Source organism: Trichomycterus rosablanca, chromosome 20 (assembly GCF_030014385.1).
Source record: "Trichomycterus rosablanca isolate fTriRos1 chromosome 20, fTriRos1.hap1, whole genome shotgun sequence".
Taxonomy (NCBI): domain Eukaryota; kingdom Metazoa; phylum Chordata; class Actinopteri; order Siluriformes; family Trichomycteridae; genus Trichomycterus; species Trichomycterus rosablanca.
This window is the reverse complement of record NC_086007.1, coordinates 6,817,083-6,841,902: the sequence shown is the minus strand read 5'-3', so window position 1 is coordinate 6,841,902 and position 24,820 is coordinate 6,817,083. Positions and strand designations below refer to the sequence as shown.

Genomic DNA, 24,820 nt, shown 5'->3' with positions numbered 1-24,820 from the left:
GAATGATTTTGCTCTATAAACCTTTTTGATGTTGGGTATTGTTAGGTGTAAGAGCTGCATTGTAACTCACGGCAGCAAGTAACTAACTAAAGGTTAATTGTTTTTGTTCTTGATCAAGACAATTTTTAAACATAAATGACATTATTGTTAATGTTAGCAGAAAAAAATTTAATAGATTACTGTAGTAAATCATTAAGCTGTTGTTTTCCACTTTATTTTACATTAAAACGAGAAATAATCTTTATTTTAATGAACTTTATTTCTTTGTTAAGAATTTCTAACTACTAACTTTGTTAAGAACTCCTTTAGACCTAGAAACCAAAACCAATGGCAGGGTGTTGTGCTGTGTAATCTGTTTCTGTCACCTGTGGGCTGTTTCTGTCACCTGTGGGTGAATTCTGTGTGGCTTAAAAGGGAATTCACCTGCAGGGTAAAACCCCATTGCAAAAAAAATATCTTGGCACATCACTGAACTGTTTTAACACCACTGGACACTAGAACTGTAGTTCCCTTTGCCCTGTAAGTCTGCCCTGGTAGCCAGGATTCTGGGATAGATTCAGATTTTTTCATTACAAGGTGTAGTAACTGAAGTGTAGTGTCTCTCTTATTTTGTCTGTATAATGCATTTCAGAAAACAATGCACAATCCAGGACATCTCAGGTTTCAAATAATGGTTGGCTGGTGTTGCCTTCTGTCTCTTGCCATTGTTATTATGACTGTAGTGATTGCTACAGGGACCAACTCTCAAAACAAGGTACATGTATATGTCAATTATACTGGTATTTAATGTAACAGATGGCAAATACATATTTATTAAGTCTGTTTTGTTTTCTTTTTTTTTTCAGAAAGAAATTGTGGGCATGGCTGGTTTAACAGGTATGTTTGACATTTTGTCTCTGTGTATTTAAAATATGGGACATGAAATGTCTTTTTGAGCTAAACCTTTTCTAATTCTTTGAATATGCATGATAAATATGCCCCAAGTTGTACTGAAGAGTTGGTAGTTTGGGATTGGTGTCATTGTTGATAAGCTGTTAATCACTGATACATTGTCTCATTGTCTTACAATACGAATTTTCTGATATGCATAAGGAAGAAACCCAGAGAGAAACCAGGATGAAAAAGAAAACCTACTCTTTTCTGACTGACATATGGGCATTACAAAATGGCTTTTCATACTGCAACAGCTTATAATCATAGCAGTCATTTTGATTGATTTTTATTAAGATTTGTTAAGACCTATTTAACAATAATAATTGGCATGATTTAACAATAATAATTGGCATGATCTTCTTTTTTGGACCCTCAGAGACACATCTAAGAAGTACTTAATAATGACTTAATCCCTAAATGTGTTTTAACTTGCCACTAACAACCTTCAGTAATAAATGTTACTACATGCCACTTATAATAAGACTACTACCAGAAGTCCTAAAAGTTACATATTGCAGATTTAATGTATTTTAATATCTTTTTAGGTGCTCCACTTGGCCCTGATTTAAGAAAAGGTAAGAACTGCAGTGTTTAATAGCCATAACTCTTACAGTTGTTTGATGCAGTGAACTTCCATTTGGCATCACTGTTGTACTCAGGCTCTTATTGCATATATGGTTAAACTGTAACATAAACTTTAGGTAGGTGTACCAGCCCACAAAATTTGATTACATAAGCTGACATTTTAGATTAAATAAAAAAACATCTAGTTCTCTTGATAATTGATCATCTTGATGATTGACCAGGGTGATATTATTTTTATGGTTATAAGCAAATAAAACCACTGATACTTACGGCCAAACAGTTCAGTTGAATTCATCATTCCATAAAACTCTGTCCAAATTCCTTTTGGCATACTGTAGTTAACCCTTCCTGAGCTTCTTGGTGAAAAGTGGCATGTATTGTTGAATCCAGCCATGAAGACCTGAGTTGTTGAGTGATCTTCTTATGGTTGCCACTTATCCTGTAAGTCTTTTGTAGTAACACAAGAGTTCTTTCTTGTCCTGATGAGATTTCTAAGATTATAGCTGCACCATAAGTTTGGAACTACTGGACAATACACCCCTGTTCTTTAGGGGGTTGAATATATCTCAGATTTTTATTTTAGATTTTTATATATTGCATAATATGCTTGACATTTGCAATGGAAACATGTTTACTTTTTTTAGGTCCTTCTCTTGGTCAAAGTGCTGTAAACCACATTCATCTTGTTTTGGGTAAGAAATCTGCCTATCCTGCTTTACCTCTCAATAAAACAAGGGACTTTCACTTGCCAGATGATCTCATTATTTGCTTCCATTTCAAATACTGTACTTATTTATGGATCCATTATTGGTGGACCATATAGCTAAGCTACACATGTGGATGTGAAGCAGGACTTTTTAAAACTTTCCTGCTGTAAATCTTATCATCAAAACATATTATTAGTAGAAAGATAACTCAGACATGTTTAAAAAATACATAGCTCACAGTTTGATACACGTAAAACCGAAAGCACTTGCAACGGAACCTCCTACTCTATGTCTATAATCGCAGCAAAACAGCAAAATAATACCATAACCATTAATTTCTGTGAAATACTGTGATAACCAGCTTTATTTATATACTAAATCTAGAACACAGCTAAATGTAATGATGTACTAAATCTAGAACATTCTTATGACCAATTGCAAATGTAAAATTAATAATGCTGTCTAAATAACTATGGAAAGGGGTCTGATATCTGCCAAAACCCACTGTTGCTCTAAAGTGGGAGTTTACCCAGCATGGTTACATTTCAAACGAGCGCCTACATATCTGGAACAAACTAAGGTTTAATGTGGGCCAGTTTCTAGTCTAATAGGCTTTGCAAAGGAAAATTGACGATTTATTTTTTTGCTGTATCTTAATCCACATTAATTTTCCATGAAAATTTTTTCTAACAGTAATGTTTTTAATTGTGGTGGTTGTTAACAGTAGGTGTAAGTATTTTTGAGGCTATAATATTTTAAGTGTAGCTGGTTTGAAATGGCTTTATATAAATATAAAGTATTGTATATTGTTTTCTAATAGGTCCTAACGAAAAATCCTGGGAGCCCAGTCAGTTGTGTTATTGTGAGAACACGTCCCTTCATCTGCAGAACAACATAGTCCAAATCACAGCTGGAGGATTTTACTACACCTTTGCTCAAGTCACTTTTACAGAGAACACTGAAAAAAGAAATTCAGAAGAGGGGACAGTGACTTTGATAGCAAATGAAAATGTGCTTGGCAAAAGACCCCGCACGCTGAGTGAGGTTGAGAATGGACATGGCACTGTGTCTATTTCCACAGTGATCAAACTGGAAAGTGGTGACAGTGTGAGACTTAACGTCTCATCGCGTTCTTTGGTCCTGTTAAAAGAAGATTCAAAAACATACTGGGGTCTTTATTTACTTGATAACCAAAATGACAATTAAGTATAAGCCCCCTTTCAGGTTATATAACACTGAAACAAAGCAAATTGATGCACAACTTACACTCCGGGGGCCTTATGTAGTAGTGTAGAGTAAACTGAGTAGTCTGTTTTACTAGGCTAACAATCAGTAAGTTGGTATGCTAGCTATGCTAGCTATGCTAGCAACCTGTGTACTGCAGTCTTGTGACTGTGTACTGATGATTTCTATGTGAAATTGTGGATATTTTGTTACATTTTGACATATTTGGCTACTGTTAAATAATTAGTTTAATAATAATATAATTATATAAATCAAAGCAAGCTAGAGGCTTAGCGATTAATGTACTGGACTAGTGATTACAGAGATACAGTTTCAAGCCCCACCACCACCAGGTGCTAGTGTTGGGCTCTTAAGTAAGGATTTTGATCCTCAATTGTCTGGATTGTATCCTATCACAATTGTAAGTAACTTTGTGTACAAGTATATGCTTAGTGATAAAATGATTGCCAAATGACCTAAATGTATGCAGTTCTACACTATTAGTAGTGTACTAATTTAACATTAGACATTTATGTCTGCTGTTTTATTAATTGACAATAATTTAAACCTGATACTAACCTTACCAAAAGCTATAAGTCTCTCGCAATATCTAGGCCATGTGGTCCTTTTTTACATAAAGGTTTATGGCTAAATTAGGACAAATACATCAACCCTGTTACAGAAGCTACCAAGACAACTACTAGATCTACCTGTAAAAAAAAGGTTCAGGTTTACAAATACAAGTGCATGACAGTGAACCCAACCATGGGGGGGACACATAGTATTGCTCCCTTAGGGCCAGTTCCAAGACAAATAGAAGGGTTATTAAAAATAAATAAGAGAATTGAGTCAGGAAGGGCATCCAGTGTAAAAACTGTGCCAAATTAAACATTCGGTCGAATGATCTGCTGTGGTGACCCTGAACAAAAACAGCTGAAAGGAATTATTCATTTATACAATGAACTATAATAATAAATTGTAAAAACTGTTTGTCTGTCTAAATATCTAAGTAAAAACTCTTTAAATAATGTTCATATAAAGTTCTATTTTAACAGAAAATGCAAAGTTTCTTCCTCACAGAGTTGCCGGCCTCTCTGATGCCAGCCTGTTTTCCTCTTGAAACTGTGATACTGGGCTCGATCTGTTCTGCCAGTGCAGACATTCCGGAGTGGGCCGCATGGGCTACATCGGTTGATAGGGTGGGGTGTTGCTCATTTATTGTTGTCTTTTGCTATATTGTAAAAAACTGTTTTATTTATTTTTTGTTTGTTTGTTTTTATCGATTACAAAGCATAAAAGGTTAATTGTTCTTAATGCTTGATGATGATGTAATGTCAACATTTGGTGTTTTTATAAAGTTTTGCTTTGTTGGGTTGAAATAATTTTTATGTATATAGTGAATTAGTTATTTATATGGCTTATTTAAGAATTTTTTTATTTTTTTTATTTCTTAAAGCACGTTGTCATACAGCTTTGACATACATGAAGTATGTCTGTTATGTAAGTACATATGATTTTCAATAAACTTTATAGCCTAAACAGCTTGTTGTCTTAGAAAATACTTAAGTTAAAATGTGCTTTTCATAAATATAAAGTAACACCTCACATTTAATCCTAACTAGAAGTAATATCAGAATCTTAGTAAAAAGGGTCATCCACACTAAACTATAATTTACAGTGAATGAGTTACACACTATTTATAATTCATTCATCTTCCTCTTTTATCTTTTATACTTTTGGTATAAACAGTTTATAGCTCTTAGTATAAAGCCATGCTGTTGATAATGTGCAGAACGTGGCAATGTCTTACTGAAACATATGCATCATCTAGATGGCAGTGTATGCTGCTCCAAAATATGTCCTCAGCCGTAATGGTGCTTTCACAGATGTGCGAGATGTAAATGCTAGTGGCACCAACACTCCTCAGTATCATGAAAGACACTGACTTATGTGCCTGCAGTTCTTGTCTAAATCCACCAGGTGGACAATATGCCAACGAGCAAACCGTGTACAAATAAATAGAAGCCAAACTAACAACTCCACCACTACATTCAGCTCTTAATATAAATCACTGGCCTTGTTCTTAAATACACCACTGGCCTTGAATAAAGAGACATTGTGAGATTTACAGTTATAATTGCCCAAGAAATGTTTTAGGAAGAAGTAACAGGTATGGTGGTTTACCCTGAAGATACACATCTGTCCCAACTTGATCATGAAACCTCCATCCTGGCCTAGTTTTTCTAAAACAAATGGCAGGAAAGTTCTGCATAAGAATCATCACAATCACCCTGAGGTGAGTCATTTAAACCTTCATTAGAAAAAACATTCAGCATATGAAAGACAGCATGTAGAAACTCCATAACAATCTTTAGATGTAAAGGTAGAAGCAATGAGTTGGGAAAGCAGTTCAAATAAATAAATTAATAAAATACATCCTCAAGTAGAGGGGAACACTGTCAATACTTACATTTTTAACCTTTTCACTTGAAGTGCATAAATGTTTGATATTTTTAATAAATCAGGCTAAGATTACCTTGTTTTGTACTTGAAAGTGACAATCTATTTGCCATCTGTATTTGCCAAGTGTAAAGCAAACTGGGGAAACTACAATAATAACATACACACATTTATTTAAGAAAAATCACACTTGTTCAACCATATGTTCATGATCACACAAAAAGTGCGTTTATAACGCTTCAGTAAAAAAAACTATACAAATCTGAATAAGACTGTTAGACATCCCATACTACCATATTTACTAATCTAATCTAATCTAATGCGCTGCTGCATATTGTGTGTCTTGTAAAGCTCTGGTGTAAAATAACTCGTAGCTTCTTTTTACAGTCACAGCTATAAGTTAGTGTTCTGACAGCAAATTTGCTTATTTTAAGTTTAAGTTAAAAAGTCATTTTATTTATACAGTGTTAAAGACTGCTTTTTAGCTTTTGACTGCTTTTTTACTTTTATGCGGGGACATGCACAGGCATTATGGGGGACAGGTGCTCAGGTGCAAAGGCCACACCTCTTATAATCATTTGTAAAAATACATACAGTTGCACAAATTTGACTTACCTACATATTATTCAAATGTTTAATATTTAACAGTTTTAAATGTACAAACTAAGATATAAAACTGGGGGGATCGAAAGAGCGGGTGCTTAATCACCAGCTGGGGTCTGCTCATGTGCCTGCTGTTAGCAATTACTGGTGACCAGCTTAGAATGACATCTGTCGCATATTGAGAAGATTTATACAAGGTAGAAGTGCATTAGAATGTAGAAGTGCATATGTGGACGGGGTTTTAGTAAGCATAACTTATCTTGGTATCTTTACATGTATTAAATAAACAATTATGGTGTGGCGAACAGACCCCAACTGCCAAGGCAAAGCTGTACTAGTTAATACATTCTAATTAGTGGTTCTCAACCATTTTTCTTCTTCTGGGATCCTCTTGACATGGGTTATGATATAATTCTTCTGCTTTCAGCAAGGATGACAAAAGGCACTGTGATTTGCAAATTAAAGGATTCCTTCTTGGTCTAGGCCCCCTGGTTGAGAACCACTGTCCTAATTTTTATTGTAGTGTGGGACAGAAATTATTTTTTTATTCATTACCTTTACTGCAACATATAAAATTAATGTAATGTATTGCATGAACTGAGTTTCAGTCTCATGAAGTGGTGGATCGGACAACAGCAACCATGGACTGTTGAGCAGCTTTAAGTCTTGTATCATGCAAGAACAGGCAAAAATTCCACTTGCAAAACTGTCCTCAGTAACCAAACGAATAAAAATTTTAATTAATCGGAAAAGTGATGTAACAACATAATGACCTATCAGGAAAGTTAAATTTTTATTTCTGTACAAACCAGCAAATACTTTTGTCAAGTTAACTTTGAGTTAAATAGTAACAATAACATCAGTTTATTACATTAAAGTTGAAATGATAACTGAAAAAAATCAAATAATGAATTGTATTTAAGAAAAAATAAATATACCTCTTATCCCACATGATCACCACTGAGTTTAATCAGAGTGACAATTAGAGATATGAGGGAAAGTCTGTTACCAAATCTGGGTTTTTTTTTCTTTAGGAAATTCTTTCACACCTGACAGCAAAACGAAATTAATTATTTCCCTGGCCATATGCTAAAACAGGCCTGAAAGTAATCTGGTAAATTCATCCTATCATTGTCCTGACTAATGTTTACAGAGAAAAAACCTTCTATTTTTCAAATATCTGTAAACTGAACTTATTTTGTGTGTGTCCTTGTATGGATATGATTTGTCTATCCCTCTGAATAACTGTGGGAAATTACCCCCCTCCATTGCCACTTTCATGAAACTATTTTATAATGGAGATAAGATAAGGACCAGTCTTAGTAGTGTTCATTTGAGGATGACTTTGCTCTTCGAGAGAAGCAAAACATAGCTGTTTAACAGTAAGACAAAGTCAAGTTGTTTTAGCTAAGCTAAAAGAGTGTGTGGGAGATCAAAGTGTTTCAGAAATTGTCATTAAATGATGGTGCTTGGTTTCAGTGATTCAACCAGACCTTTAATGACATTTGTGTTCTTATATGTGTGTGTTTGCCTTGTCATTTATGTGAGCTAGTGGTTTGTGTATGCCTGTACTGTATACAGGAAACCAAACAATCCTGCTTGATGTGGCAGACTTACACCAGAGTCAAAGCTTTTGCACACAGTTAAAGTCAAAAGTTATCACACTCATTGGTGGTGGTGTACAAAGTGTACATTTCATTTAACTTGGTGAAATGGCCTCCTAAATGCTTGCTAAATGCTATCATTGACCGCAACTGTCAAAAAAGCCATGGAAAAGCCATTTCATAATGTCACCTGGAGATGCAAATAAAATCCCCTGTTAAAAAGGTAACGGAGGTGATGCACTGAAAGGAAGGAAGCAGCAAATATGGGTATAATGCACACAGTATCGAAACGGAAAGATGCTCTTAAAGTCTCTTGTAGGCAGACTCACACACTGCTGTGTAGAGCCGCAACCGAAAGGAGAGGACAAGAAGGGAGAGACGGAGAGTAGGTGGTGAGGGTGGTAAATAGGAGGTATCCTTATTAAATTGTAAACCTCAAATCCAACCCACTCTCTTTCTTCAAAGGTTAACCTTGGAACCACCCTCACATCTACTTTCCAGGTGCTGTGTCATTTGTCATGTCATTTTGTTTTGAGACAAATAAATCTCAGTTTGACATGGTTACTTTAAAAAGTCACAAATAAGTCACAATGGGTGTTGAGGCAACAGCAGGCAAAAACAAATGTTTATGCTTTAGACACCAACCACCAACTGTGGAGGAGGGAAATAGAATCAAAATAAAATATCTGTACACCCAAAACACATGATTTTGACTTTTAATAATAATAATGAATATTTTATGCATTCTCAGAACTTCTCTTAAGGATGTATTGATGTATGATGTTACAAAAGCACTTCATTTACAATGTATTTATCATTATCATTACTGACAGCAGCTGAAATTTACATTGTGAGTAGTGATAGCTCAGCAGTTAATGCACAGGCCTAGTAACTGGAGAATTGTTTGTCAAAGGGCCACCGCTGCCAAGCTGCCACTATTAGGCCTCTGAGCAAGGCCCTTAACCCTATTATGCTTGCATTGTATTAGGTTACTATTGTAGTGTCGATTTGGATAAAATGTGTGTGCTAAATGCTGTAAATGTATAATTTAAATAACCAGCATTTTAAGAATGACTAAGTTTAATTTCAGGATTTTACAGAACGTTTTTAATCATGCTGAATCATGTGACCACTTTAACTGTGTTGTAGCAACCCCCAAACAAACAAACTGAAAGTAAACTTTCAGCTTAAATAGTGAGTGATGTTACTGCTGATGTAGCTACAATTTTAAACCAAGTTTTTTGTAGATAATGAAGTTCTGTAAAATTATTAGCTAGTTTATTAGCATTGAATTAGCCAATCTGCTAGTAAGACTGCCTGTCTGTGCAGTAATATATTATTATCAATGGTTGGCACAACTAGAGACATTTCACAATTTCTACCCAAGCAATGCAAATTATCAGCAATTATTTAGCCAGTCTGTTCTAAAATAAACTACATCAAAACTTGAATATTAAGTATATCTTAATATGTTTGACTACTATTAAATACATTGCTAAAAAATCTACTGAAGTAATTTGAGACTATAATCCACAAACTGTGGGTGACATGTTCCAGTCATCAATACAAACATTAACCATTAAATGTTACTAAAATAAACAAATAAATGAAACTTATGGAGAGTAAAGAGCACCTGCCCATATAAAAAGTATATTAAATTTGACATACAAATGGAGTGAGCAGAAGCAGTTTGGCAGTCTATGTATCATGCTGTGGTAGTTAAGCAGATACCGCAGAGTAGTATTATTTAAGTATTTTTAATAACTTTTACGTTTTTGGTGAAGGGAGTTTTACAGCAGTAACTCAACCCACCAAGAGCGAAACTCACATAATGTAAGTCTGACGTAAATTGGAAAAGCTGCTTTTTACGTTGCTGTGAGAGTAGTTCCCTTTTCCAAATCCTATTTTTGATCACATTAGCGACACTGCTTTCTGATTACAGCATTGTTTAACCAATATGTGGTTGGCTTTCATTTCCTAAAAGAAAAAAAAACATACAGCACCTCCCACTGACTAGCTTCTGGAAAAGTACCTCACCTCCAAGGTCCTTATTTTTCACTTTAAATCTTAGGAACATATTCAGAAAATCTTGATTAGCTACATGTCTAATGCAGTGCCTTTCTAAATGTTAACATATGAAAAATATTCAGTGATGAGCTGGACAAAAAAAACTGTATTATTTCTGTTGTATTTGTAGAGTGTATGTTTGGACACAAGAGAATCTATGTAATAATTATAAATAGCTGAACAGGATAAGAAATCACTACAAATAACTGGATGTTATATTTCTAAACTATGAATAATTCCGGCCTCAATCAATAAATACTGTACGTAAACTAAACTGATATAATAGCAGGAAGTAGGCTGACCAAGAATCATTGAGATCTATTAAGAGGACAAAGTTGTGACAGCACTGGGGGACTGGTTTATCCGAACAATGCCTGTGGGAATACTGTGCTGGTTGTGTATTAAAAAAAACTACTATAACAATTATAAAGTAAAACACACCTACAAACTTTGCTGTTCACATTAAAATAAAACTTTACATAGAACGCCCAGCCCACTCTGACTGTCTGGTTCTCAATTGAATAGACTTTCAGAGACTTTCAGAGAATCAGAGTAAGTGAATGAAAATCCAATTATAATTTTGTTCTAAATTTACACTACTGCACAACAAAATACATTGTATGGCAAATAATGTCATACAAAGTACAATTTTTTTTTTTGTTTGTTGTTGTTTGTGTTAGGGTGCCTGCGGTAGCTGGTGAACTTACCCCGGGTTCCCGGCGAAGGAGGCGTTACAGACCCAAACCCAGCAAGGTCTCTAGTAGGAGAGCGGCTGATTAGGGCGATTGCCTGCAGCTGCACCTGGCTTATTTAATCTGCCAGTGTGCAGCAGCGGGGGTCGCACCTTTGTTTGTGTTGGCCTGTGTAAGCCCGGTGGCGAGAACGTCCTCTCGCTCCCATTTTGACAGGGAAAGACGGTAGCCCGAACGGTGGTTTATGTCGTTCGGGATTGTAAAGCGCTTTGCTGAGGTATAGTCCTTTCATTTCTTTCATCTTAGGGAAAGTGGTGCGATTATGCTCAGCCCTCGCGCTGCCCGTTTGTTTATAGCTTTGTGCTAAGCTCCCCTGTTGCTAATAGCAGGACTTCAGCGTCTGGTGCCACGCTTGGTCCAGACGCTTATCTGTTCTTTGTGCCTTGTAGCTCTCTAACCTCTAGTGGGCGAGACTGTAGCGCGAACGCCCAGCATCGGAGCGATCGGGGTTCGTGCCTCGCTCTCATTCATTTTTTTTCTTTTTCTTTTTCAGCCCCCCAGCGCCTCTTAAGCGCATTTGCCTGGGCTGTTGTTATCCTCCGAGTAGCGAGACTGTAGCGCGAACGCCCAGCATCGGAGCGACCGGGGTTCGCGCCTCGCGTTCATTTATTATTTTTGTATTTATTCTTTTCAGTTCCACAGCGCCTCTTAAGCGCGTTTGCCTGGGCAATTCTCCATCCCCGGCCACCAAAATCTTCGGCGCAACAGAACCAGGGACTTAGTCGCGCCTGGGTGCGCCACAAAAGGGGATGCATGGCCCCACTCAAATACCTGACGGCGAACTGTAGAGGGGACATACAGTCGATCAGGAGGTCCCCCACCGGGGTCCGGCTCTGCCCGTTGGGACAAACCACTTCCTTGTTTGGACAGACCACAAGAATCTGTCGTTCATCCAACAAGCGAAGAGGATGAACTCACGTCAGGCTCGGTGGTCTCTATTTTTCGGACGCTTCCATTTCACGCTGTCCTATCGGCCGGGCTCCAAAAATGGTAAGCCGGATGCCCTGTCGAGACAGTGGGAGCCGACCAGACCGGAGACAGAGCCTGATCCCATTCTCCCTTCGACCCAGATTGCGGCCCCAGTGACCTGGGGAATATCTAAGGTCATCCGGGATGCCCAACGGGCAGAGCCGGACCCCGGTGGGGGACCTCCTGATCGACTGTATGTCCCCTCTACAGTTCGCCGTCAGGTATTTGAGTGGGGCCATGCATCCCCTTTTGCGGCGCACCCAGGCGCGACTAAGTCCCTGGTTCTGTTGCGCCGAAGATTTTGGTGGCCGGGGATGGAGAATCAGGTACGTGACTTTGTCCGTGCCTGCCCTGTGTGCGCTTTGAATAAGAGCACCAGAGAGCGCCCACGTGGGCTTCTCCACCCGTTGCCAGTACCCTCTAGACCGTGGTCCCATATTGCTCTGGACTTTGTGACAGGTTTGCCAAAGTCCAGGGGATTCACGGCGGTGCTGGTAATCGTAGACCGGTTCACCAAATCTTGTATATTCGTTCCACTGCCCAAGCTGCCATCCGCCAATGACACGGCTCAAATCATCCTGCAACATGTGGTAAGAGCACATGGGGTCCCCTCTGACATTGTGTCGGATCGGGGCCCGCAGTTTGTGAGCCAGTGTTGGCGGGCCTTTTGCCAACTTATTGGCGCTACGGCTAGCTTATCCTCAGGCTACCATCCTGAGTCCAACGGGCAGTCGGAGAGGTTAATTCAGGACCTGAGCAAGATGCTCAGGTGTTTAACTGCAGGGAATCCGGCAGCATGGGCCGATAAGTTGTTGTGGGCTGAGTTCGCCCACAATACCCTGCATCACTCGGCTTTGGGTATGTCACCGTTTGAAGCTCAGTTCGGGTACCCTCCTCCGCTCTTTCCAGAGCAGGAGCAGCAAGTGGCGGTCCCGACGGTACAGCTTCATATCCGCCGCTGCCGCGCCGCCTGGCGCAAAGCAAGGAGGGTCCTTTTGGCCACCCAGCGCTCCATGAAGCGCAATGCTGACCGCAGGCGGCAACCGGCTCTCACTTTCCGGCCGGGTCAACGTGTCCTCGTCTCGACGAGGAATCTCCCCGTCAGAGGTGCCCCACACAAGTTGGCACCCAGATACGTTGGTCCGTTTAAGGTGGTCAGGCGGATAAACCCGGTGACCTATAGGTTGGAGCTTCCTCCCAAAATGAAAGTGCATCCAACCTTTCATGTCTCACAACTCCGACCATTTATGTGCGGAGGAGTTAGACCCCCCCCACAACCCCCCGCCCCTCGTATCATCCAGGGTGCCCCTGCCTTTACGGTGCGTCGCCTCCTGAGTAGCAGGAAGGTGCAGGGTAGCACCCAATACTTGGTGGATTGGGAGGGTTACGGCCCCGAGGAGCGTTCATGGGTACCGGCTCGTCAGATCCTGGACCCTGAACTGATCCGCGAGTTCCGTAGGAACCAAGCAGCGGGTCTTGGGACCTCGGGAGCTGTCCCTAGGGGGGGGGGTACTGTTAGGGTGCCTGCGGTAGCTGGTGAACTTACCCCGGGTTCCCGGCGAAGGAGGCGTTACAGACCCAAACCCAGCAAGGTCTCTAGTAGGAGAGCGGCTGATTAGGGCGATTGCCTGCAGCTGCACCTGGCTTATTTAATCTGCCAGTGTGCAGCAGCGGGGGTCGCACCTTTGTTTGTGTTGGCCTGTGTAAGCCCGGTGGCGAGAACGTCCTCTCGCTCCCATTTTGACAGGGAAAGACGGTAGCCCGAACGGTGGTTTATGTCGTTCGGGATTGTAAAGCGCTTTGCTGAGGTATAGTCCTTTCATTTCTTTCATCTTAGGGAAAGTGGTGCGATTATGCTCAGCCCTCGCGCTGCCCGTTTGTTTATAGCTTTGTGCTAAGCTCCCCTGTTGCTAATAGCAGGACTTCAGCGTCTGGTGCCACGCTTGGTCCAGACGCTTATCTGTTCTTTGTGCCTTGTAGCTCTCTAACCTCTAGTGGGCGAGACTGTAGCGCGAACGCCCAGCATCGGAGCGATCGGGGTTCGCGCCTCGCTCTCATTCATTTTTTTTCTTTTTCTTTTTCAGCCCCCCAGCGCCTCTTAAGCGCATTTGCCTGGGCTGTTGTTATCCTCCGAGTAGCGAGACTGTAGCGCGAACGCCCAGCATCGGAGCGACCGGGGTTCGCGCCTCGCGTTCATTTATTATTTTTGTATTTATTCTTTTCAGTTCCACAGCGCCTCTTAAGCGCGTTTGCCTGGGCAGTTCTCATCCCCCGGTTGGCGAGACGGTAGCGCGGACGCCCAGCATCGGAGCGATCAGGGTTCGCGCCTCGCTTTCATTTATCATTTTTTTCTTTTTACTGTTTCAGTTGCCTGCGGAACCTGCGGCGCAATCGGGGTTCTCCCGACTGCTTTTTGTTCTGGTTTTGTCTTTTACTTTGTCTTTTATTTCATAAAATAAATAAAATTAATTTTTTTAAAGAATCTGCACCTTGGGTCCTTTCTGCCTCATAACAGTTTGTTGTTGTTTGTTGTTGTTTTTTTAAGCTAGTAATGTATTACTTCACAGCCCAATAAATTGTTACTGCACTTTCCTTGTGACGATTTTAGGAGAAGTTTTTCCATTATATTTTATATTTTTTGTTACCTAAGAATTATTATTAGGGGGAAATAAAATATATAAAAATAAATTATATTATTATTTTTTCAGTTTCTATAAAACTTCTTTAGATTGTACATGTTAATTAACACTAATATTGTAATTAAAGAAAGTGATTAAATTGATCCAGTTTATTTACTATCATGTAGAGAAAGGATTTTTATAGAAAACTTTTAGCACCAACTGAATGTCATCATGTAAGAGGCAATGTAAATAACAGCACGCTGTGGCATTCCAGACCTTGTGAAACCTAATGATTGCAGTATTAAGGGTGGTGATGTAATGGATGTAATAGATCGAAACCTTTTTTTCGTGTCATACAGATGTGGGGCATACAAACGCAAACAAGTACAGAGGAATCATTTCTGATGCAATCACTGTGGCCCAATTTTCTTAATACGCCTGCCTTAGCTAACCTTTGCAGCTAAAGAATGTAAAGAAATTTGCTGTATGCGTCATCAAAATTTTTATATGGCAGAAGCAGGTGCCTTTTCATGTCAGTCAATTTTACTACAGATGCAATATACAGACTCTTTCCAGAAAACTGGGACAGTAGGAAAAATGGAAAAAAAAAAAAACCAGACTAATACTATGCATGTTTTTTATTTAATTTATAGTACGAATACCAGCTATTTAATGTTTCAACTAAACAACATTTTTTTTTGTATACACAGATGCACATTCTAAATATGATGACTGCAACAAAAAGTTTGGACATGGGCATGTTTACAAGTGTGTTACATCACCTTTTCTTTCATTTGGGAAACAAAGAAACGAGTAGTTGTAAAAGTGATTTTTCCCATTCTTGCTAGTCATAACACACATCAACAGACCAGGGTCTTCATTGTCATACATTTGCTTCATAATGTGCCCCATGTTTTTTTTAAAGACAGATTTGGACTGCAGGCAGGCTAGTATATAATCTGCACTCTCAAACTACTACTAAGCCAGCATATGTTGCTCCAAAATGAGTATGTTACTTTTAGCAATATTGGTGATTTTATTGATGTGCCATGAATGTGCCTGTAGCACTTAACAAATCCTCATACCATGACAGAAATGTTGCGTTGATAACAATCAGGATGGTGCTTTTTCTCTTTGGCTTGGAGAACACAGTCCATTATTTCCAAAAACAACTTAAAAGGTTAACTATATTTAAAACTATTTAAAATGTATCCTGTGAGGACTGTTGTATATATGTGCATAATATATTACGTTCATACAAAGAGTTTCGTTCCAAAACACACTGTTCAGTTGTAGTTAATCATTAAAAAGATTTACTATTATCCAATGTTATTTATCCTGATTGTAACAATATTGCAGTATCTAAATATTGGCCAGTTTTTTTTTCTCAGTGAAAGTTTTCTCACATACAGTGAAGTGATTGCACTGGGGAAAAACAGTTTGGAAAATCATGTAAATGCAATACTGGCTTTTTGACTGTATTCTGAATACTTGCACTTATTGTGTTACTGCCCATCCCCGAATAAACATCATATAATAGTTTTTTAATTGTACCAATAAGGACATTCCATTTTGTTTTCACTTAGTCTGCTGATATTTTCATAGTGTTGTTAAACACTTCATAGTATTATTAAACCCTGTAGAAGAATAGGTTCATGTACAAAGAGAAAAGGAATGTAGGAGGGATGCAACAAAAAAGAAATTCCAGAAAGAGGAAACTCCAGTGTGTCTGTGTTGCCGGTGGCCACATGACCAGATGTTTCATCATCAACTCAAAACCGAAAGTGTTTTTGTTTCATGATGAGGACATTTTAAAGCAACAGAGTGATCATGTTTAACCTGTTATGTACTGTATTTGCACAGTGCATGTGAGGCAAGTACAATGGGTGAATTAGGTACCAGCATTCTGCTTTGTTTATCATAAAACTGCATAACTTGTTAAAAGCCCAGAAATTGTGTGAAGGAAAGGAATCCCTCTCTCATGTGACATATAGGTTTAAATTGGCTGAGATGTTGTCAAAGAGGCATCTCAGCTTTACCAACTACATTTTCTTAAAGATTTTAAATAACGGTCATAATGTCATTTAGTAAAACATTAAGCAGTCTGCATTGGTGAATTTATGATAAGTTTTTTTTAATGTATTAGGTTACTAAGTACACATTACAGAGTTGTGTATATTTTATCTGCTTTGTACATTTTCTTCCTCTTTTCTAAACCAACATGACCTTTTGTAGCTTGGCCTACTGCCCTTTAAATAACCATTACTTTTTGATGACCTTTACATGTACTGTTAAATCATCATACAAATTCCCATTTATATAAGAAGCAATTAAATCATGGGAATTGTGTTAAGCCTCTGTCAAAATGTCAGAAATGAATAAAAACATACATTGACTGGTGTAGTCTTTGTATTTCACTTACAGTTTGATGAGAACAAAAGACCCTCTGTTCTACAGAACAGTATAGGCACAGAAGCTGAAAAAGATTAAGTTCCAACCATTAAAAAGGCAACTTTATTACTTGAAAAGTGAGACAAGAGTGTGATGATAGTGTTTGTGATTAAAAGTGAAATCCTTGCAGCACACAGGGCATGGAGATGTAACATTTAAAATGGAAAGCCTTATTTGTGCAACACCTTATATAGACCCAGTTTACTAGGGGTGTGGGTGTGAAAAAACTAACATGAGTAAAACACCAGTAGAAATTAGTAAGTTCTATTTTAAACAATAAAATAATATGGCATTAACTTTCTTCAATAAAAATGTCATTTAGGGTGAATTAGAGGCATGGGTATGTCATTAATTTATTTTGCTCTTGTAGTGTAATTAATTAAGTGTTTAAGTAATTCTGGGATCAGAAATACTGTAGGTGTAAATAGGGACCGCTTATTAACTAATTAGTCAAGAGGGAGATGAACAGAGAGCTTTAAACTGTGTCAATAATTTTTAAAATATCAAAATAAAAATAAAAACTTTTGTATAACAAGAAAAAAAGAAAAAAGTCAAACTAGCACTGTTAATATTGGAACAAAGACGTTAGTAGCTGTATTGAATTATAATCACTAATAAGGAATTAAACTTAAATTTAACATTTTACAATGTTCTATATCACAGAATAATGAATGTACAATGCTATATGTATACCTTTTGTAATTTAATGACAGAAAATAACAGCTCCAAATAACATTCAAATCCGTAGACTGATATTTCCCTTATTTGTGTGTAACTTTTTACCATAATTAAGTATTGCTTTTGTTAATCATTAAAAAGATTTACTATTATCCAATGTTATTTATCCTGATTGTAACAATATTGCAGTATCTAAATATTGGCCAGTTTTTTCTCAGTGAAAGTTTTCTCACATACAGTGAAGGAAATTTCACACTCCTAATACAATCCAGCTGTCTCTTGACACATAGAAAAATCCAAAAAGTATGGGAATTATAGTCATGAACCTTAATAGAACGTTTGTAATGTATTGTTTTTTATTTTGTAGACTTACTGTTGTATTTTATATTTTATATAAATAATTCAATTTAATGTAGTCAGCATTCATTCACTCAGGAATGTAGTCACTTGTAGTTAGATGTAAGTAAGTGTGTGTGTGTGTGTGTGTGTGTGTATGTGTGTGTGTGGGCGTGGAGGCGTGTACGCAGCAGTGTCGGTGTCAGTGTGTGTGTGAAAGTATTCTTTCCCTTTTCAAACCAACTTCTGCTCCTCTGACATCACAGGACTTCCCCCAGGTTTCTTATATATTACAGTACTGCACATTATCAACACATTCAACACAGACATCTCTACAAAGTAGAACAAATTACAAATATAAACTAGCATTCAAAGTGTCTGTGTCAATAAACTGGATATTACAATGGAGAATTATAAAATGACAGCAGTTGATGTTGAAGCCGGTATGACAAGTGTCTACCAAACCACAGTGGAGCCTGTGAAACCTGCTAAAACTTCAGTATGGAAGATTATTGCAGTCATTACAGTGCTTGTAACGTGTGCTGTAGCATCTGCACTTTTCACCTGGCAATACATGGTAAGTCTGAAACCACATTAGAAGACACAGTCTGTTTACAGCTCAGATCTGAGAGTGAAATAAGACAAGGTGAAAAACCAACTGGTTTTGATGTTTTCTTCACAGAGCTCACAGAGTCAAAGCGAAACTAAACTTCATATGGAGCTCCAAAGAACGGCAACCAGAGGTAAATATTGGAGTGACTCATGAAAAGTTACATTTTTAGTTTTTAACATGAACAACATTTAGAAGAATATTACCCAAGCCAATCTCAAGCTGTGTATTTTCTGTCTATAGCAGATCATCAGAAAATGCTGACAGAGATAAGCAAGCGCACCCAGGCTGCCATTCACCTTCATGGTAAGTTACAATACTTACTTTCTGTATTTGGCCTTTTTTGCTTTATGTTTCCATAACATCTTTTCACATCTCCTGTCTTATCGACTCTTTTGCCAGCCTCATTAGTCAGAGTAAATTCCTGTTACCTCCTGATGATGCAATAGCAGTCAGCATTTAAACAATGAGCAGGACAAAATAATATTTTTAAGAAACTTTATATGTTTAACAGGGTATATACCCAGTCTAATTAGAATATGGGTTAAATCCAGTTTAATACTAAATTATGGATTAACATTTGCAACCCTTATGTGTTACATACATTTTCGATGTGATGTCACCCAGTTTCCAAACCTTAAAAAAAGTTCCATACTTATTTGTAAAATAAATGTTGATTTTAAACCAGCTTAGATTCAAACTAAAAGTTTCTAAAAATGTTTTACTAAAAGAGTAGAAATAGAAACCTTTACATCATCTTTAAGTTAATGAAGGATTTTTAAGCTTGGTAAAAAATTGCATTGCCAGCTGTTTTTAAAAGGCGGTCAGAAAATCAAACATTCATTAACTGTAACTTTTGGGTTTACAATTAACAATTACAAATAACTACAGTCAGGTGATTGGAGCTACTAGAAATTGCCATAGTTGTGTTTGTGTGTGTGTGTGTGTGAGAATGTGTCTGCCCTGTGATGGACTGGCGACCTGTCTGGGGCATTACCTGAATTGGACCCAGATAAAATAGTGGCAAAACAGACAATGAATGAATGATTGAACAAACTTATCAGGTACAATATTCAGGGGTAAATTTAGCCTTTTTAGTATCTGGTACAACTCTTTGATTTATGATTTATTGGTATCAGCTATGAATCAAATTAGGATTTTATGGGGTTTATTTTGAGGTTCTGAAGAAGATAGAGGTCCCAACAGGATCTAATAAACCAACTATATTCAGGAGACAAAAATAGATGTGAAATGAAATATTTTACTCTGACAAAAAAACTCTGTCTTCTTTAAAAAACGATCAAGAATAGGATTTACTAGTCTGGAAATCTGAAGAGAGCATGACTCAGAAGGAGGAAGTTAGCACACTCTTCTAATTACATTCATCTGGCGAATGACGTTGCATGAGCTCAGAGGAAACATATAACATGCCCTCTACTCTAACTTTAGTGTAGCTGTCATAAGATACCTCAGACTTGGTTACTGGGTGGAAACTGACAATGACCTAATTTAGATCATCACTTCATACTTCCTAAAACTGAGAGGTTTTTCACATCGTTTTCTAACACATTTCTGCCCTTTGTAACAAGTGTAGATTCAACCATAGCAGAGACGTTGCATTCTTATGCTTTCTGTTTACACTTTTTTTTGTCTCTAGTTTCAGGCAATGATGAGAAAAAATCTCTACACTGGGAGACTGATGTGGACCAATCCTTTTCCAAGGGAGACCTAAAGCTGACAGACAATGCCATTGTGATTCCACGCGATGGTCTGTACTTTGTCTACACCCAGGCCTCATACAGTGTCCCCTGCAGCTCAAGTGAGAAAAATATTGACAACAGTTATACACCACTACACCACAAAGTACAGTGGTTATCTCCTACAATACCTTTATCAAAAAAACATTATTTGCTCAGTGGCGTCAAATCCACATGTGAAACTAGAACAAAGGAACAGATGAACGATGAGCCTGTGTTCGACTTCATCTATCTTGGTGGAGTCTTTCAACTGTATAAAGGGGACAGACTTTTAACCGAGACCAACCACAGGGCTAACATTGAGAGAGAAGGTTCCAAAACCTTTTTTGGGGTGTTTGAATTGTGAGTGGCTTGGGTTACTCGCAAAAAAAAAAAAAAGACTATCTGTTTTATGTTAAAACACAGAAGCTGATGAGTGCAAACAGATTACAGGGGAAACGTTAACCTGTGAATGTAAAGATGTAAATATGATACAATGTGTCAGAATTGCTTTAGAGTACTTGCAGTATTACAGTGTAATACGTAGCAGAGTAGTATTTTATGGAAATGAGTAACTGAGAAGTGCACTAGTTCTCTAAACTATTTATGAACCAGTGAATTAAGCTTGTATATTGAAACTGAGAAATATTTGTCCATAGCTCACTACCAAAAAGTGTCTATGTAGAACTCAAATGCTGCAGCTAATTGCACTTTTTATATTTAAGCAATCAAAGCCAAGCAGTTGTATTTATATTGTGTGATATGATGTATTTACTATGCTTATTTATTGTATTTATTTATTGAATGTGAATAAAAAACCTCGGAAATAATTAATACATTGTAGTTTATTGCCAAAAGTACATGGACATCCGTCCTAATTACTGACTTCAGGTGTTTAAGCTACATTACTGACCGACATATAGATTATTTTAAATTAATTATATGCATTTTATAACTTTTGAAAAGACATAACTGTGCCCATGTGCACAAAGCAAGGTTCATATAGCTATTCAACCCCACAGATGAAGTCATAAGATGACTTTATCCAAATAAAACATCCAAACAAATATTTTACTAGCATAAGAATACAATTTCTATCCAACCTCGGTAAAATACCACTGTTCCATGTAATTTTTAGTAGATGTAATCAAACCTGTCCTTTTAATTTACCAGCTACAGTCAGCTAAAAGTACTACCTTAGAATCAGGATGTCACAACAATAAATGATAGAACTTTATACACAACTTTATATGCAAATTATTATTTAGTTGCTGTGTGTATATGTGTGATCAAGTATCTGTTTAGAAAAAAGAAACACAATTAACTTAATAACTAAATAAAATGAACTTTTTTTTAAACAGGTTGTCAATCATTAATATCCCAAAACTGCTATAGCATAAATGTCCCATATAAGCTCTTATGTTCAGCTGTATTTGATTAATTCATTTATTTATATTCAGTAACCCTAGACAGGGTACCAGTACTTAGCAGGGCATCACAAACTAACTTATTCATAACAGGGCATTTTAAAAACACTGGCATGTTTATCTCTTGCTGTATTCAAACAACAAGCAAAGACCAATATTTCCACTAAATGCTTAAATGGAACCTGAAATTGCACTTACCAAAGTCTCATAAAAAAGGAAAAAATAATTTAAAAACCTCTTTTCATCTGCATATATCTTGTAGTTTCTATAGTTTCAGCAGATGTGCATTCTCAGACGTTTGTGTATTTGTACAAATATACTTGATTAAGGAAATCCTGAGGGAAACAGTTAGCACTTCCGGAAGTCACTCTGGATAAGAGTGTCTGCTAAATGCTGTATATACAACTCTGGAAAGTTTAACAGCTCAGCAGAACAGCTGTTCATGATTCAGGATGTGAGGTAGCAAGACGTGATGTCACTTTTGCAGAAAAAACATAATACAATAATGAGAAAGATACAAATATTTCAGTGATTACATAACGTCCAGTGTTTTTTCTATGTACGTTATTATAAACTCAACATAGTCTTGAAATGGACACAAAAGGCCCTCTACAGGAGACACCAAAATATGTTTTGTATTAATGTTTGAATATCTTTATTATATTATAGTTTTAAAAAAGTATACATTATCAATTAAATTATTTAAAAACTAATAAAATAGTATACATTCTGTTAGTCAATTAATAGCCATGTAATCTGTTCCAAAAGGCAACATAAAAGATACCAAATCCACACACAAATCTTTACAATCAAAATCATTTATTTGTGGAGAGCACTTAATGTTTGTGTGTTTAGAGGGACTTTGTTATACATGTGCTTACATGTTACGTGTTACATCAACATATCTGTAATTGTGTAACATCATTTTTTGCAATAGGTGGTTGTTTGTATATTGTACATGTGCCAGTAAAGACTTTTACCTTTATAGTTTGTATTATTCATGAATAAAAATGTGGCATACAAACAGTACTTGCTAAATGTATAGCATCGAATGGTACTGTAGTTGTGGTGTTAAAACATGATCTGCTGCTATAGGTCATCTTGTACTTGTTAAAGCCAAAATCCTAGCCTATCGTTTTAAATGTCTTTGTTTCTGAATTAGAACAATCCATTGTTGTCAGATACAGGTTCAAATTACACATAACTACTCACCTCACTCCCAAATGTAAAAACTTAACATAGTCAGAACATAACAAAGTCAAAATAACAAGGTCAGAACATAGATTTGACTCAACTAGACATCATTTAAGCTCAGTGCAAAATAATGAGTTTTATTGAACTATAAATTTGCATAAAGATAAAAGATTATTGTATATTGTATTTACAATACATATATTAATTACAAATATGTTTTACATAAGGATTTTATTATTGATTTAAATATGGAATGCTTCTTAGTTTGTATAAGCTGTAGTACACTACACATGTCCAATAAACAAACAATAATTATAGAAAGTGTTAATATAATTACATACCCTGAGCTAAAGTAGTGAATACAATTCTTACATGCTGTAGAAACATGTCGTGCTATGGTTATATATGTTCAGCCAAGCAATTAAACACATTCGGAATTCAACAATGTCATGGAACTCATTCATCCATTCATAGTAGTGTGCATAATAGTGTAGTGTAGTGTAGAGTGTAGAGTAGTGTGCTAACATAAAAATTAGTGTTAAAAAAGAAGCTCTAGCTCCTAAATATTGCACAAGAGTTTCTGTGTAAGAATAAGAATTAATCTTAAGAATATATGTGCGGTTAAATGTTTCCATTTTCAATAAGGACAGTTTGCTGACACAGCAGTGCTGTAGCTAGATTAAATGTGCAGTGTAAGGACTCTCGTCTTTTTAAATAAATGGATTTGTTATCATTTACAAAAATGTAAATGAAACTAATTCACAAATGTTGTGCTGTATGCTTTTTAAATGTTTGTGTGCCTATTTTACGTTGAGGTGAAAACGCAGTAGTGCTACATTGACCCTCTCCACAGATCCCTGGATATTTTCATTACTGTGCACATGGGTGTGGGAAAAAACACAATTTCGACAGTTTACATAACTTGCTAGAAGAATGTATACTTTGTTACTGTGACTTTGGCAGTATTGGATCATTGATATTATTAGATGACACTCAAAGCTTATACAAATGGAGTTTTGACCTTACAGGAGTTATACTTACAATTTTAATGTTCTGAAACAAATCATTATAATAATTTAGAGTACTTCTATAAAATAAAATAAAAAATGACATTGTGATTTCAAAAAGAAAAAAAGAAGTGTCAGTGTGTATGTAATTAGTAGGTACAAGAAATTATAAAAGTACAAAAAATATAGAAAAAGAAACAAGGAAAAGGGAAGAAAGAAATTGTGACATTTAACCTAAATATTTCCAAAATTATAATAATATATTTGATATATAGTTGATTTTATTTGCAAGCATAAAAAGAAATACAGAAACATCAGTAGACAGAAAAACAAAAATTAGTAGGGAATACAAAAATTAAATAAAGATAAAGATAAAGAATAGAAAAAAAAAGAAAAAAGGAAAGCAAAAAAGGAATTAGAACTTGAGCATATGAAATTGTTATAGAAATTCTGAAAAGCAGATTTAACATAATTATTAATCATATTTTGGAGAAAATCTAATTCACAATAACTGCAACCTGGTTTAAAGACTGTTCTCTTTACACCCACTGTTAGTTTTAATAATCAGATTATATATTGGAAGACTTATTTCAGGAAGAAATGTAAGAGCAACACCAAGATTTTTTTGCAAAGGATTATGGGCTTGGTATTAGCTTGCATGTAAGCAGACCCAACAGTTTAGCACTAAATGTCAAGCTCACTTCTGCAACATGATTGGGAACTCCCCTCTGAAAAGGATCATTGTCCTACAAGGGATTCCCCCTTGTGTAAAAGTATAGAAGTGATACAAGAAAAGACTGACATTTTGTTTTGAGTTTCACCATCTATTTCACTTCTTCATTTGCCAAAGCACCAC

The 24,820-nt window shown here is 36.8% G+C and overlaps 2 protein-coding genes across 2 annotated transcripts; both read left to right on the top strand.

Moving 5' to 3' along the window:
• The first annotated feature begins 222 nt into the window (after positions 1 to 222).
• lta (lymphotoxin alpha (TNF superfamily, member 1)) lies at positions 223 to 4,820 on the top strand. Its single transcript, XM_063016980.1, has 5 exons — positions 223 to 754; positions 846 to 876; positions 1,479 to 1,508; positions 2,163 to 2,210; positions 3,046 to 4,820. Exons 1-5 carry the CDS (start codon positions 638 to 640, stop codon positions 3,429 to 3,431), a joined length of 612 nt encoding a protein of 203 aa, XP_062873050.1. The 5' UTR covers positions 223 to 637; the 3' UTR covers positions 3,432 to 4,820.
• A 13,573-nt stretch (positions 4,821 to 18,393) lies between these two features.
• tnfb (tumor necrosis factor b (TNF superfamily, member 2)) lies at positions 18,394 to 20,703 on the top strand. The gene is made up of 4 exons (XM_063017336.1): positions 18,394 to 18,567; positions 18,673 to 18,733; positions 18,844 to 18,906; positions 20,258 to 20,703. The coding sequence occupies exons 1-4, from the start codon at positions 18,394 to 18,396 to the stop codon at positions 20,701 to 20,703; spliced, it is 744 nt and encodes a 247-aa protein (XP_062873406.1).
• The last annotated feature ends 4,117 nt before the right edge of the window (positions 20,704 to 24,820 follow it).

Bases quoted from the DNA above. Each gene is read 5' to 3' on its own strand.
- lta (XM_063016980.1), top strand. From the start codon at position 638: ATGCACAATCCAGGACATCTCAGGTTTCAAATAATGGTTGGCTGGTGT. The intron at 755-845 runs GTACATGTATAT...TTTTTTTTTCAG, and splicing joins GGACCAACTCTCAAAACAAG to AAAGAAATTGTGGGCATGGC. The intron at 1,509-2,162 runs GTAAGAACTGCA...TACTTTTTTTAG, and splicing joins TGGCCCTGATTTAAGAAAAG to GTCCTTCTCTTGGTCAAAGT.
- tnfb (XM_063017336.1), top strand. From the start codon at position 18,394: ATGGAGAATTATAAAATGACAGCAGTTGATGTTGAAGCCGGTATGACA. The intron at 18,568-18,672 runs GTAAGTCTGAAA...TTTTCTTCACAG, and splicing joins TTTTCACCTGGCAATACATG to AGCTCACAGAGTCAAAGCGA. The intron at 18,907-20,257 runs GTAAGTTACAAT...TTTTGTCTCTAG, and splicing joins GGCTGCCATTCACCTTCATG to TTTCAGGCAATGATGAGAAA.